Source organism: Gobius niger (assembly GCF_951799975.1).
Source record: "Gobius niger genome assembly, chromosome: 4".
In the NCBI taxonomy this organism is placed as follows: Eukaryota; Metazoa; Chordata; class Actinopteri; order Gobiiformes; family Gobiidae; genus Gobius; species Gobius niger.
In genome coordinates this window covers 19,775,000-19,788,310 of record NC_136855.1, presented here as the reverse complement: position 1 = coordinate 19,788,310, position 13,311 = coordinate 19,775,000, and the positions used below count along the sequence as shown (strand labels likewise).

Genomic DNA, 13,311 nt, shown 5'->3' with positions numbered 1-13,311 from the left:
CATCCATTTGGATGCTTTTATCCATGTGTACCACCTGTCTTTATGTTCACGTTTTTGGGAGGGGTTAAGCTTATGACCAGAGAATGACAGGGAGAAGGAGAGCACATTTTTATTATTAATATTATTATTTTATTATGTAATGTTGTATGTCTGTGTGTCCTTTCAATGATCATTATCAGTGAAATGTCCTCTAGTGTTCAGCATACTGCATTCAGATCATATTTTTGATTATGTGTATTTTTAAAGGTTACTCAGGATTTGCTAAAACTTTCAACAATTTCTGTCACTAATATGAAATACTCAAGATACACGACAAGATCATTAAAATCTGGGTGACGAGAGCAGTTTGCAATCTGTTCATGAACAACATCAGCAACACATGATTTAAGGGGCTAGTATACAGTCTGTGCTATCCATACACTGTTTAGGTTTTACTAGGTGTGGTAAAAGACTTATTGTTAATTTCAGAATTTTAGAGGTCCATCCCACATTAGCACTTTTTGACAACTTAAGACTGTATTTCATTTGCATATGTCTGTGTTTAGACTTTTGTAAGTTATTCTCAAAACTTTTGGTTTGGATTGTGCATGAAGACGGGATCTGGTCTTTATTTTATTTGTGTCTGGATAAAGAACTCTTGGCATTCCACTACAAAGACTTATATATGTTTAATGAAAGGGAAGGTCTTGACTCCTGTATCATAATCAGAAACAGTGTATTAGACAGAATTAAATACAGGTGTGCACGTTTAATACCAAACAAGTGTTTAGTCTCTGTACTAAAATATGAGCATATAAAATATATATTTTTTAAATAATGAAACAAATGCATCTGTTTTTTACTCACAGATCCAATATTGGGTTGAAGCTTCAGTCTAATTTTATGTTTTGTGTGAGAGTGTTTTGCTCTCCACTATGAAATCTTTTGGGGATGGGCCATACCTGTCATTTTTGTTTTGATTCAATACCAAGGGGGTGAGTATCACAGTATCAACGCCTATACCAGTATGTTTAATATTAAAATGCATTGAAACTCTGGAAATGACCAAGGTCATAATCTCATGCTGCTTACCCGCTTAACGTGAATGAAGAAAATAGTTCGTTTGAGCTTAACAGTGATCTGACCTTTTCAAATTAAGCTGACAATAGTCAACCTATTATAATAATACTAATTATTATTATTATTATTATTATTATATAATACACTATAGAAACTTAAATTGAAGTATTTTAGACATGAGGATCAATACCTTCAATACTAGAAACCATGTCAAATAATGTTTTAGTATACTGTATATCCGTCCATCACTATCAACATTTATACTTGCTAATAGTGCCATACTTTATTTACTACACTGTCTACTACAATACTACACTGCCACTAATCAGGACGTCCCTTTGTAAACTTTAGTTATATCCAATGCACTCACTCCACTTTTGAATTGAACTTCACTAAAAATTCATAATTCTTATATGCCAGGATGGTTGATGTGTGTGCGTGAATGAATGATGGTGGTCAGAGGGACCGTTGGCGCAGATGTAGTCAGTCGTGCTTCTGTCAGTCTACCCCAGGGGAAACTGAAGTTACATACGTAGCTTACCACCACCGTGTGTGGAGTAAAATTGTCCCATATAAAGCGCTCCGTGAGTTTGCCTGTGAAAGGTGCGATACAAATGAAGTCCTTTTCTTTTCCTTATCATAGATGTATCTAATAATGTTGAAAAATAATTATTCCTCTCTCCATATTCTGCACCTCTACCAGACACATTACAAATTTGGCTTGTTACATTTTGAATTCTTAAATTCTTATTAGTTTGCACTATTACCCTCTAAATACACCTCTGCATATCCTCCAATGCTCCCTAAGTGTGTAGTGCACATTCGTCTAATTTAACTCTTTATTTACATTTAAAAAAAAGTCTGTGCTTCTCTCTTACTTTTATTGGTCTGTGTGTCTATTTGATATACAGTACATAAACATGACTTTGTTCTATTGTCCTTTAACCACTACACAGCAAATAGATACTTGAACCACTAGATCTGGTTCACTCAGCAAACTCATTTTTCCATGATGAAAAAAACAAAAAAGAAACACAGTCCAGTACTGCATACGGTGGGTGTGGGTGACACTGGAGTCAATCCCTTTGCAGCTTGCTCTAAGACTTGGTCTGTTCCATTATCCAATAAAAAGTGATGAGGATGGTGTGTTATGGTTCAAACAGTAGTCCACTGGCTGACAAGTGCTTAATAAATCTGAATTCAAACACATGTAATGAACCCATTTTGTCTGAAAAGACAGGTTTTCAAACAACTTAAAAAAACAGAACAAAAGAAAGAAAAAAGAAAAAGTGTTACATTAAATTCCGTACATATTAGCACTGATAAGCACCATTAAGAAAGACCATTTTTTAAACACCACCTCCCCTCTGAGACTTTCCACTGCACACACTCCCCAGAGAGGGGGGTCGCTCGGCCCACATGACGTCAAACTTGGCCCGTGTTCAGTTCCGGCTCACAGGAAACAGAACTTTCATGGAAAGTCTGTGTGCCTCGCTTAAATCCACACGTCAGTTCCACTGTGTCATTTATCTAACCTGAGTTTGTCCTAAGGAGACAGGCCTATGAACCATCAGGGTGTACATACTATTAATCATTCACTCAAGCACCAAGGGTCATAGACATCTCTGTCTGTGCAAAATTCAGTGGCTGTTTCCAGGAACGCTGCAGCACCAGCTCTCTCTGGCTCCCTCTTATAGAAGAATTGTGCAAATATGCGGTATAAGATCTAAATACCACGTGAAAAACCAGTGTGAGTCCATACATTGAGAACAAGCCATCTGTCCTCAGAAAACCAGCACAGAGCTGACACTCCCACAGTCTGTGCCAAAAAGTGAGGTCTGCTAAGCATTCCTAAACAAACAGTACAACTACTATATGACAATAAATGATCACTGTCTACTTGTGATAGGGAGTGTCTGCAGGGCTCGGGGCTCTGTAATGCCGACGCACGGCACAGATGGAGTACGGTTTGGGTTGGAGAGTCATGCCGAGTTTGGGAGTGACAGAGGGGACTGTTCCTGGAGGAAACTGCAGGTGAAATCTTTGGAGCAATGTTGTGAAGAAGAGGAACATCTCCATTCTGGCCAGTTGTTCACCCAGACATTGGCGTTTCCCTGACGAATAAAGAAAAATAAGTAATACAGTATAATTAAGATGTATAGTGCTGCAAAATGAAACAAACCTAGTGAAAATGGCAGGAAGGCCTCGCGTCTCACAAAGTTGCCATTGTTGTCCAGAAATCTCTGAGGTGAGAAGACTCCAGGCTCATGCCAGTATTTCTCGTCAAAGTGCACAGAGTAAAGGTTGGTGATCACCATTGTCTCTTTGGGAATCTTGTAGCCATTAACGTTGGCATCCTGGGAAGTGGCTCGAAAGATTCCGAGAGGAACAATGTTGCAGAAGCGCAGAACTTCATGTAGAACAGCCTCAACAAACGGCATCTTGTGTTTATCATCGAGAGTTGGCGTTCTGCCATTAGACAGCACACTGTCAATCTCTCTGTGCACTCTCTCTGAAAAGGAAAAAAATACATTTGTACATGATAGAATCATGTTTATGCAATTGTACATATTTGATGTAATTTACCTTTGAACTCACCTTGTATATTTGGGTAAAGGGCCATGTAAAGCATTGCCCATCTCAGAGTGTTGGTGGTGGTCTCAGTACCAGCTATAATCAGTTCACCCACAGAGTAGATAAGGTTCTCTTTAGAAAAGGATGAACTTGGATCTCCAGAGTTTTCCTCTAATTCATCCAAGTATGCATCCACATAGTGTCTTGGTATCTGGGGCACCCGTCCTTGTGAAAATCCATCTATAACCTGTTGTAAGAAGTCATACACCTGTGCAGCATTTCGAAATAACTTCTGGTGTTTACCAAATGGCACATACTCCAGCCAGGGGAAGGCATTGTACAAGAAGGCCCAGCCACTGACGGCCAGCTCTACATTCTCACTAAAGATCTCAATCATGTGCTGGAAGTTCTTGTCGTCATAGGTGAAGCGCTGGCCAAAGATGATGAGGTTAGTGATGTTTGACACTGCATTGGTTACAAGATGCTTAGGGTTAAAGGGTTTTCCTTTGTGTCCGTCTATGGCATCAACAAAGAACATGCACTCCTCCGAGATCCTTCTCTCAAACAATCTCTGACCACTGCCAAAGTAACGGAAGGAGTTACAAGCCAGTTTCCGATGCTCAGTCCATCCTTTGCCATATTTACAGTTGAGGAGTCCTGTCAAAGTCATAGGATAAAACTCAAATGAGTCACTGTTTCAAGGACAATGTTTCACATAACCATCTTCAGTGTCTTACCACCCATTTTGGTCATCTTCTGAAACAAAGGTAGAGATGGTCGGTCTGCAAACACTTCACTCTGATGATAGAGACATTCCTTCACACAGTCATAACCATTCAACACAATAGTCAGGATGCCTCCCAGATCTAGGCTGAAAATCTGCAACATATGAACACATTCAAAAAACCTTTACAAATATTCTCAAAACTCTTTTCAAGATTAATTACACCTCAAGACTTGCATGCTATAGTCTAGGTTTTCCTAATCCTTGTCTAGTTGTACACTATAAAACAGCAGTGCTTCTGTTAGTTTACACAAAAGGGATTTACAAGGCTTGTTAATTTGAGAGATCCTTTGCAAGTGGTGTGATATTGGGCAATACAAAAAAAAAAGTTTTATTTGATTACCATGTGATCTTGTGTGTATGATAGTTATTTTCTTTTGCAATCAATAAAGTTTCTCTGATCTATGCAGATCAACTGTCAAACTCAGTGACGCGCGAGCATCTCTTTGTTTCATAACTATCTCCTGTGGATAAATGTGTATGTGCAACAATTGATGCCGTTCCCGCGGCAGCTTGCAGAGCAGCGCAAGGGAAAAGCGCTTACCTGTCCGTGCACTTCACTCTGCTTCTTCAGGAAGACGTGAGGCTCAGTGACCAGAGACATCATGTTCCCGATGATGGGAATAGGGGAAGGGCCCGGGGGAAACCCCACGGGTCTTCTTTGCTTTACGAGTTGCCGAACTAACAAGAGCGCGAGCAGCACGGAAGCTAGGGAGAACAGGGCGAGCAGAACTTGCGCGCACGAGACCGGCATCAGTCCCGGGCTTCTGATGGAAACCATCGTTTCAATGGAACACAGCTGAGCGCTTCTCCATACAAAAACTGAGCCACATCACCGAGCACATTTCTATCCCCCGCCTCTTTGGCTAAGATTGGCCAGAAAGCCAGACTCAGCCGTGGGTGAACTTTGTTCGAGGTACTGATCAATAATTCGGATAACAGCAGACTGGGTACCGGCTAAAGTTTGGCACTGTTCCTGCATCGTTTTTTAGAACAGGTCGAAGTAGTTCTTTTAAAACGTGTTTGCGCCTTTTTTAAGAATAATCCACTTGGTAGGGTTTTTAGCAGTGCCATTTACCCACACTGAGAGCTGAGCAGTTAGAACTTTTGCCCAGTAAGCTGCTGCGAGTTATTTCACCTCTAAAGGTTCTGAACAAGGTCAAAGGTCAGGGCACAGACTACATTCCAGACAGTCAGGTCAGTGCTCTCTGTTAACCTTTTAACCTCTTTGCTCCAAAAGAGAGCATAAGCGATTTGTAAAAATAAAAAAAATAAAAAAATAAAGAAAAAATGGGTGTTTCTTTTTGTCGTTTGGAATACGTTTTTAAAGTCCTCATCTTTACTTAGTAGTTATATGTTAGACAGAAGAAGCCAAGCAGCACTAATGGTGTTTGTTTGTCAGCAGGCTGAAAATAACTCTCAGTTGGAGCTGTTCTCTTGTACTTGTACTCACCTTTGATTTAAAAAAAAAAAAAAAGACTCCACCGCAAACCTAGATATCAATAAGGGTTCGTTTTTGATCTGGTTGAAAGAACAAGGATGGGTGGTATCAGTACAAGTGAATCCCGTCCCATTGTAGATTTATGTTCAGCCTGCTGTCAAACAAACACCATTAGTGCCACTGACGAAGCTTATTGGATGAATGATGGAACATCCAACACTACTAGTACAGATAAAGGCTTAAGAACCTTTGACGATGAAACGATGCATTATCATCTTATAGTTAAGTTTGGTGAAGTTTTTGTCATTAGTCAACTATAACTTCAATGATACATTTCTGGAGTGACTTGTTCCTGTCGGAGCCCTCATTAAGGTTGTATATTTAACCACTCCTTCCTGCTGTGACAGCTCCATGTTTTCTCTGCTTCTTCTCTTCCCTCTGCAATGTCTCCAATGGCCTCTCCCAGTCACTCACATTTGTTAGGCCCATCTAATGAGAACATTCTTGCAAATTACTTCTTTGCATCCTGCCAGCTCCCAGTTTGTAAAGTCATTCTGGAAGCATTAAACACATCTGTCAGATGTAATCAAATTTACATGTTCTCACTGTTGTATTATCCCGTTAGCCATTTGGGCTAATCACCGCCACAACAGCCCGCGGCATGTCAGGTGCTGGTCTAAAGAACAGCCATTGTACGTTTACACTGTGTGACAAAGTGGGTTTGTCCCAGTATATATTTTGGACACTTTGCTTTGTTTGTCTCATTTGCAATATACATCAGCTAACAATAACCCTCAGATTCATGTATAAGTTAATAATTATGTCACATTGTCGGTTTTAAACTCTGTTTGTTTATTAATTTACTCAGTATACACATTTACCTGTACCACCTGGTGGGAACAAAGGAAGGGCGTGGTCTTTGTCGGCCATTTTTGGAATCTCAAGCTGAACCATGTGGAAGGGGGAGAGACTAGTTTAAACTTTGTTTTGAGTTTCCTTTGTATATGAGTTTTGGTTTGTAGTTTGTCTTTACTCATTTGATTTGAACACTTATCATTTTGGGACTAAACATATTCATTTTATGTAAAATGTTAAAACTTACCAGATGAACTTACCCATCAAGCAATGGCTGTCACCTGTGGGAGGTCCTTGTCCTTTCCCATGAAAAGCTGACAGGTGTTGTCACTAGAGGGGTGCCACTTTGTATGTAACATGTGGGTCACTGAGAAGTTCTTTTTGTGTGCAAAATAAATGCTATGGTAAGATTTACTTTTTGTGTTAAGTCTGCCTGCCCATTTCGACCCCTTGTGGCCAGCTTCCTCACACACTGTATGAAAAATAATTTAATAAAAGCCACATTATAAGTCTATAATAGTATTTTTGTGTCACTGATGATATTTTGGATAAAGTTTTTGCATTTTTGATTGTAAGTTATTTCTGAACAGCTGTTATATTAAAAGCATTTGTTTATTACTTTTTTGTATACTTGTTCACGGTTTAGCCTTTTTATCCCAAACTGGATACTGGACCGAACACTGCAAAGCCATGTGCAAATGACATGACCACTTAGTGCACATTCACTTCAATTCATTCAACATCTTAATGGAATCAGGAAGAGGTGGATAATCCCTGTGCACCATTCAGCAGGTGTGTAAATGTTGGCACAGTTGTGAGTGAGCCAGAAGGTTTTGTCTCAGATCTTACAGCTGCAATGGAAATTGTATGCATTAAACGTTTGGCAAACACTCTCATTTGTGTCGCAAAGGTTTAACCATTTCTGTTAATTCACTTTTACATCTTAACCATGGCGCCTGTCTTTCAGAGGCTGCACCGAGTGCTGCAAAGTGTCCATTTTGAGAGAGTTTTGAAGGAAATTCTCTTTGGGACTTTTTATCGAGAGCCGGTGCCAAGAAATGTGGTGCATGTGAGTGCTTCAGACTGTCACTGGTGAGCGCTGCAGAGAGACCAGCGCTGCCCTCTGTCATCAAAGCTCTCCTGTGAGCGCAATTAATTTTCCAGGCCAATTCATGCCCAAGTTTTAATGACGGTGAACCGTGTGGCATAATTGCGTTCTTGACAATTCATGTGTCCCCTTGGAATGTCGTCATTGTGTCTCTTGGACCAAAAAGTGGTGCAGTCCAAAGCACCCATTCTTGGCAAACGCTCATAGTGATGGTGCCATAATGCCTTATTTGCTATTGGTATCAACCCCAAGCTTGTTTTGTTGGCTTGTATGCCATAAGAAAATGCTAAACTTAATTAACTCACACAATAGCTCAGATGTATGAACACTTGAATAGTCTGTGTATAGGTTACTTTTAGGTTACAATAATAATCTCTGATAGAGATGGTGCTCAAAGATACAACAATGACTAATGACTAAATGACCAATGACTGAATTATTGATGAATAGTTCTGTTTCCATTTCCGTGCACTCTCCACAAGCAGACAAAATCTGCAAACTGTGCCACACTGAACAGGATAGAGCCCCAGTTCTTGGCAAATCCACTGCCTGTTGATTTAAATGCTGTAATGTTTAGTTATAATAATCAAAAGCCCCAAATCTGAGTCATCTACAATGCAATCTCTATCAGTCATCTTTTCTTGCTAATCTCGAAAGCGTCTGCTTGACAAGGGTAAGAGATGGCTTTCTGATGCTTTTGATTGCTCGACAGTCTCCAGTCCTCTTTGGCCAGTTTGCAACAGCATGTAAAGCTGTTAAAGCATAATGTAGTGCTCCAGTGTGGGGCTTGTGCGTCTGCCAAGTAGTAGTACTAAAAAGCCCATTCACATTATTGAGTTTCCTTGTGACGTAAATGCGCGCGGGGAGGCAGGATGCTTTACGATACATCATCAATTATTGTTACATAAGGGGAATTAGAAGATGGCCTCAACCCAGCTTCCCAGTAATTAAGTGGAAAAATGCAAGGAAGCCTCTGCATTCGGGTGTAAGCTTTATCAATGGAGACTAATGAATGGCAAAAGGATGACAAAAAACTTTACATCTTCCAAGTGCATTACACCGCCCAGATTATGGTACTTCATATAATGAGCAATACGGGCGTGGTGATACATTTTCATTAGAACTTACAGTAAAGAACTGTAATCCATGGAGTGAGACAGCGTTTTAAAAAATACAATGTCTTAGTCATGGTGTACATGTGCCAAACCTAGCCTGGAACCTGTGCCAAATTAATATGCGCATCCTGAACACTAGGGGGCGCGACATTTGCTGTGGTGATCCAGCAGAGTGCCAGAAGACAGAAAATTGCTATTTATGTATAATATTAGCAGTTTTACAGAAAACACTCACCCTTTGAGCGCCCTTTGTCCCAGTCACAAGCCCAAATATTGTACATGGGGAGAAAACTGCACCAAGAATGGCTTGCAGTCTAGTGCAACAGACTGATCACGGCATGCTTTCCCTGAAGGGGAAAGCCCAAGGGGTGAGTGTGAAAGGTGTTTTGTGGCTCATTGGGGTATGATTCTTGCTTTCGGATGTGAGAGGTCCCAGCTTCAAATCCCAGACAAGACCATCAGCAGGCTGTGCCACACTTATTGATGTGAATAGACAATTCTTACTTTAATACAGTTTCATTGAGGAAAGCCCAAGCAATAGAAGGGGTTACATATACCAAAACAAAGTGCATCGCGGAGTTAGTGATCAGCTTCATGTTCCACTAATTACAAGATACCCTTTGTAATAGGCTATTATAATGTTGCAGAAGTGTGGAAGCTGTACAGCCAAATTTCGGTACTTGGCAGACTTCATAAATCTTGAGAAGCTGTGTTAAACTTTACTCTTCCCTCCATTAAAAGGGCACTTGATAAATGGTTGCATATTTGTTCTCAATTATTATATTAGGTCATGTCAGCAATGGCATCCCCTGCAAACCCACTTTGTAGGCTCTCCATTTAAACATGCTCTCCTGAGTGACCATGGCAAAACACTCTCATCTTGAGCATTACGTCATGCAGCAGCAGTGGAGCGATCTATATCATGCCCTGTACAGCCCCCAGTCTACGTGCATGCATTAGTTCAGTCAGACCTGGCATCTTTTTTGTGAATTAAACCCATGTGACCACACATTGATGTCATTCCCCATCGGGCTCTTGACTGGCTAACAAGGATTCGTATAGGCCATGTGATTGGCTGGCAAGTTGTGGCAGGGGACTTGACTGGCCAATGGAGAGCCATTGGTGGATGTCTTGGTGCAGGATCCCACTGAGAATGAACAGTATATAAAAGCTTGCTGTGAGTGAGTATTTAGCAGATTCACAACTGATAACAAGCACCACCTAAAACTGCTGCTTCAGGTCTCAGTAAGTATACTTTTATACTTATTTCATTGTATTTAGTGTTTATAAAAGTAGTAAATTGTAATTCTTGCTATTTCAATTATGCACAACTAAGTGGAGAACGGTACGAAAAACTGATAATAACAATAATTAATAAAAAAAACTTTAAAACTATGCTGCAATGGTGCGGGTTTCACGACTTTCCATTATTTTTAGCCCACTGCAGTTAATTTCGCTAATGGAGCAGCGGCAGAATTTGCTGGCACTGTATCACGGATAAGTCAGTGACGTTAACAGTGAGGCTGTATAAAGGAGGGGAAGGATTTATATCTCCCAGTGTGTGTGATGGAGGGAAAAGCTTGGACACATAATGAAGACACACATCCAATGCCATTAGGTTTTATGGCTCTGGGGTCACCGTGTGTGCAGTGCTAAAACCATCATCATCTCTGTGTTTTTATAGAACATCATGATCACACTCAAACTGTGGACCGTCCTTGTCGCCTATGCACTGGTCATCTGCCAGATATATGCTGCTCCATCCAGGTGATTGAGAAAAACTGTTAAAAGTATTGATTAGATACAAGTTCATTGATAATCAGGGTTTACCTTTTGCAGATCCAGCCGGGAGTCAGATGGGATCACACTGTCAGAGGAAGAAGCTCAGAGATTACTCAGTGCCATCAAGGAGTTCATGCAGACCACCTTAGACACACAGACAGCCGAGGACAACAGGTACAGCCGGTTGTTTTGTGGTTTTCAGGTTGGATTACGCACTGGGGGTATTATACAGCAAACTTAGTTTAAATGGTCCAAGAAAGCCTTTTTGGCATTGGGCTCACTCACTGCAGAAGCACTCATCCAGACTGCATTAAATGAAGTACCTGGAGGCTGGTCAGGCATAGAGATTAAATGTACAGCACTGGGCAAACATTTTAATAAAGATGAACAAAGAATCGATGAATGAATGTTTAAAAATAGAAAGTGCAGATCTCTGCCGAATCACTGGTCTTATGTCGCAGTTACTTGAGAGTGGAAATGGACTGAAAGAGTCTTCTCGTTCAGGGGTATGCTCTTGCCAGACACAAAACCCTTCTATTTATCAGTGTTGAAGAATGTTCAAAATCAATTGAGTTATTTAGTCTGTGTATCTTTGGTCCATTTCCCAAAATGAAACAAAGAAAACTCCCAAGAGTGATCTTAATTCCCTATGAACTTCATTTGTCACTGGACCATAACAATCCTTTCCAAAAATGATCTTAGCGATCTTAGAGGAAGCCAAACATTTTTCTCCACCCTTTTTTTTCTCTTATTTTGTTTCTTTTTTTCTTTTTTTTCACTTTTATGTAAAATCTGTTGAAAGTGCTGCATGATATCAAAGATGCATTGTAGTAGCACCAGAGCCATGTTTATCCAATAGCATGATGTCTTTGTTTCCTTTGCATGTCAGATGTTGAGCATGTGTATGTGTTATTTAAGTGCATGGCCTCCTTTTGTCTCTAACAGCCCGGATAGACCCATGGCCAAGAGGTGCACTGGCCTGAGCACCTGCGTCCTGGGCAGGCTGTCCCAGGACATTCACAAACTGCAAACGTTTCCTTACACCGACGTGGGAGCGGGCACCCCCGGAAAGAAGAGAAGTGTAGCCCAACCATTTGGCACTTCACTCAACTAACTTATTCATATTTTCATCCATCGCCATTTATTTTTATTTGCTTGTCCATCCAGCTTTTTACAAACTGCATGTAAACTAACATCTGACAATGTTTGCACAATTAAACCTTTTTTGCATTGTCATAATTTTTCATTCATATAATATTACTTCTAATTTTGACAATGTAATAATCCTATTCAAATAAAAAGTGGTCATTTTAGTTATAGATTAGGTAAGAAAAATTCCATTCAGTAGTTGATCTTTTCTCTAAATTTGTAAATACTAAAGTACTTTCTGCTTCCCTTTCCAAGCAATACGACGTTGCAGAAGCGTGGATGCAACACGGCTACATGTGTGACCCACCGCCTGGCTGACTTCCTCAGCCGCTCAGGCGGGCTTGGCTACAGCAACTTTGTGCCGACCAATGTCGGTGCACAGGCTTTTGGCAGGAGGAGGCGCTATCATGGAGCTGCGTGAAGGCAGTGCAGGGGTAATGGAGAACTCTGTGTTTATGAGCTTATTTTAAAACTTGTGTGTTCTTCCGTACAGAGGTTCTTAATGCTGTGAAGTAATACAGTAGTGGAGTGGCAATTATAATCATAACATTATTGTATTTCTTGCAATTTTCTTTAAATTGCTCCGATGTCCAAGCCAAGAGTAATCTATGACTCTTTTTCCCTCATTTGTTTTCTTTACAGGTTTGAATTATCATGAACATGGAGACTTGCATCATTGAGATTCTCATGCAGTACTATGAACTGTGATTCTGACCAGGCCATGGCATTCTTCCACTGCTTTAACAGAACTAAGTAACTGGCATTTCCATTGTAATCATCCGGAAAATTAAGAAAACACTCCTCCCAGGAAAATCCGACTCCGCTCATGTTTGATCACACCTCGGTCTAGCCCTCTGTCTCCAATTGGCTGTCTGTGCCTTGATATGTAGCATTTCATATTAGCATTTCATATGAGCATTGTACACAATGCAGATGTGACATGATCCTGAATATTGTAATAACTGTGAAGTCAAAATAAATTGTATTTTAGCTAAACCAGGTCTGCTACTGATTTTGGTTTCATTGTTAAAAAAGTGTCTTCACTAAGTGGATGATATTATGGGGATATAGGCCTTTTTATAGCCTAGTTATGGGCAAGGCTGACACTGGAAAACATGGCCTATAAAAAAAGCTTATAAAATGACTTGGAGCAGTATGAACTTTAAACTTCAATGAGGATACAGTGTCAGTTGTGGGAAAGAAAATGTTGTTTGGCCTCACTGATCTAAACTATCAACTGTGGCGAAGTGAGTGCGGCATGGCAGAAAATAACTTTTAATTCCGTGTAGTTTTGTCCCACTCTCCAGAAAACTGTGGTCCCGATCTTGTGTTTCAAAATGCAGACTATAGCGTAGCATTTTGTGCTGAGTAAGAAACACCCATGAAAAATGGCGGTGTTATGCACAAGAGCCAGTGGCGATGGAGAGGGGTTGTGGGGGAAGTG

At 40.4% G+C, this 13,311-nt stretch overlaps 2 protein-coding genes across 3 annotated transcripts; one reads left to right on the top strand and one right to left on the bottom strand.

Annotated features, from left to right (window-relative positions):
- Nucleotides 1-2,333: 2,333 nt before the first annotated feature.
- Nucleotides 2,334-5,267, bottom strand: cyp2r1 (cytochrome P450, family 2, subfamily R, polypeptide 1). Its single transcript, XM_079555308.1, is given in 5 exon segments — nucleotides 2,334-3,230; nucleotides 3,233-3,571; nucleotides 3,658-4,290; nucleotides 4,371-4,512; nucleotides 4,962-5,267. Coding segments are annotated over 5 exon segments (1,626 nt in total). The 5' UTR covers nucleotides 5,199-5,267; the 3' UTR covers nucleotides 2,334-2,955.
- A 4,790-nt stretch (nucleotides 5,268-10,057) lies between these two features.
- calca (calcitonin/calcitonin-related polypeptide, alpha) lies at nucleotides 10,058-12,861 on the top strand. Of its 2 annotated transcripts, XM_079555687.1 has the most exons (5): nucleotides 10,058-10,181; nucleotides 10,621-10,703; nucleotides 10,776-10,892; nucleotides 12,123-12,301; nucleotides 12,510-12,861. In XM_079555687.1, the coding sequence occupies exons 2-4, from the start codon at nucleotides 10,627-10,629 to the stop codon at nucleotides 12,286-12,288; spliced, it is 360 nt and encodes a 119-aa protein (XP_079411813.1). In that variant the 5' UTR covers nucleotides 10,058-10,181; nucleotides 10,621-10,626; the 3' UTR covers nucleotides 12,289-12,301; nucleotides 12,510-12,861. The 2 variants fall into 2 exon arrangements, with proteins under 2 accessions (XP_079411813.1, XP_079411814.1); XM_079555688.1 differs by lacking the exons at nucleotides 12,123-12,301; nucleotides 12,510-12,861 and adding an exon at nucleotides 11,664-11,915.
- The last annotated feature ends 450 nt before the right edge of the window (nucleotides 12,862-13,311 follow it).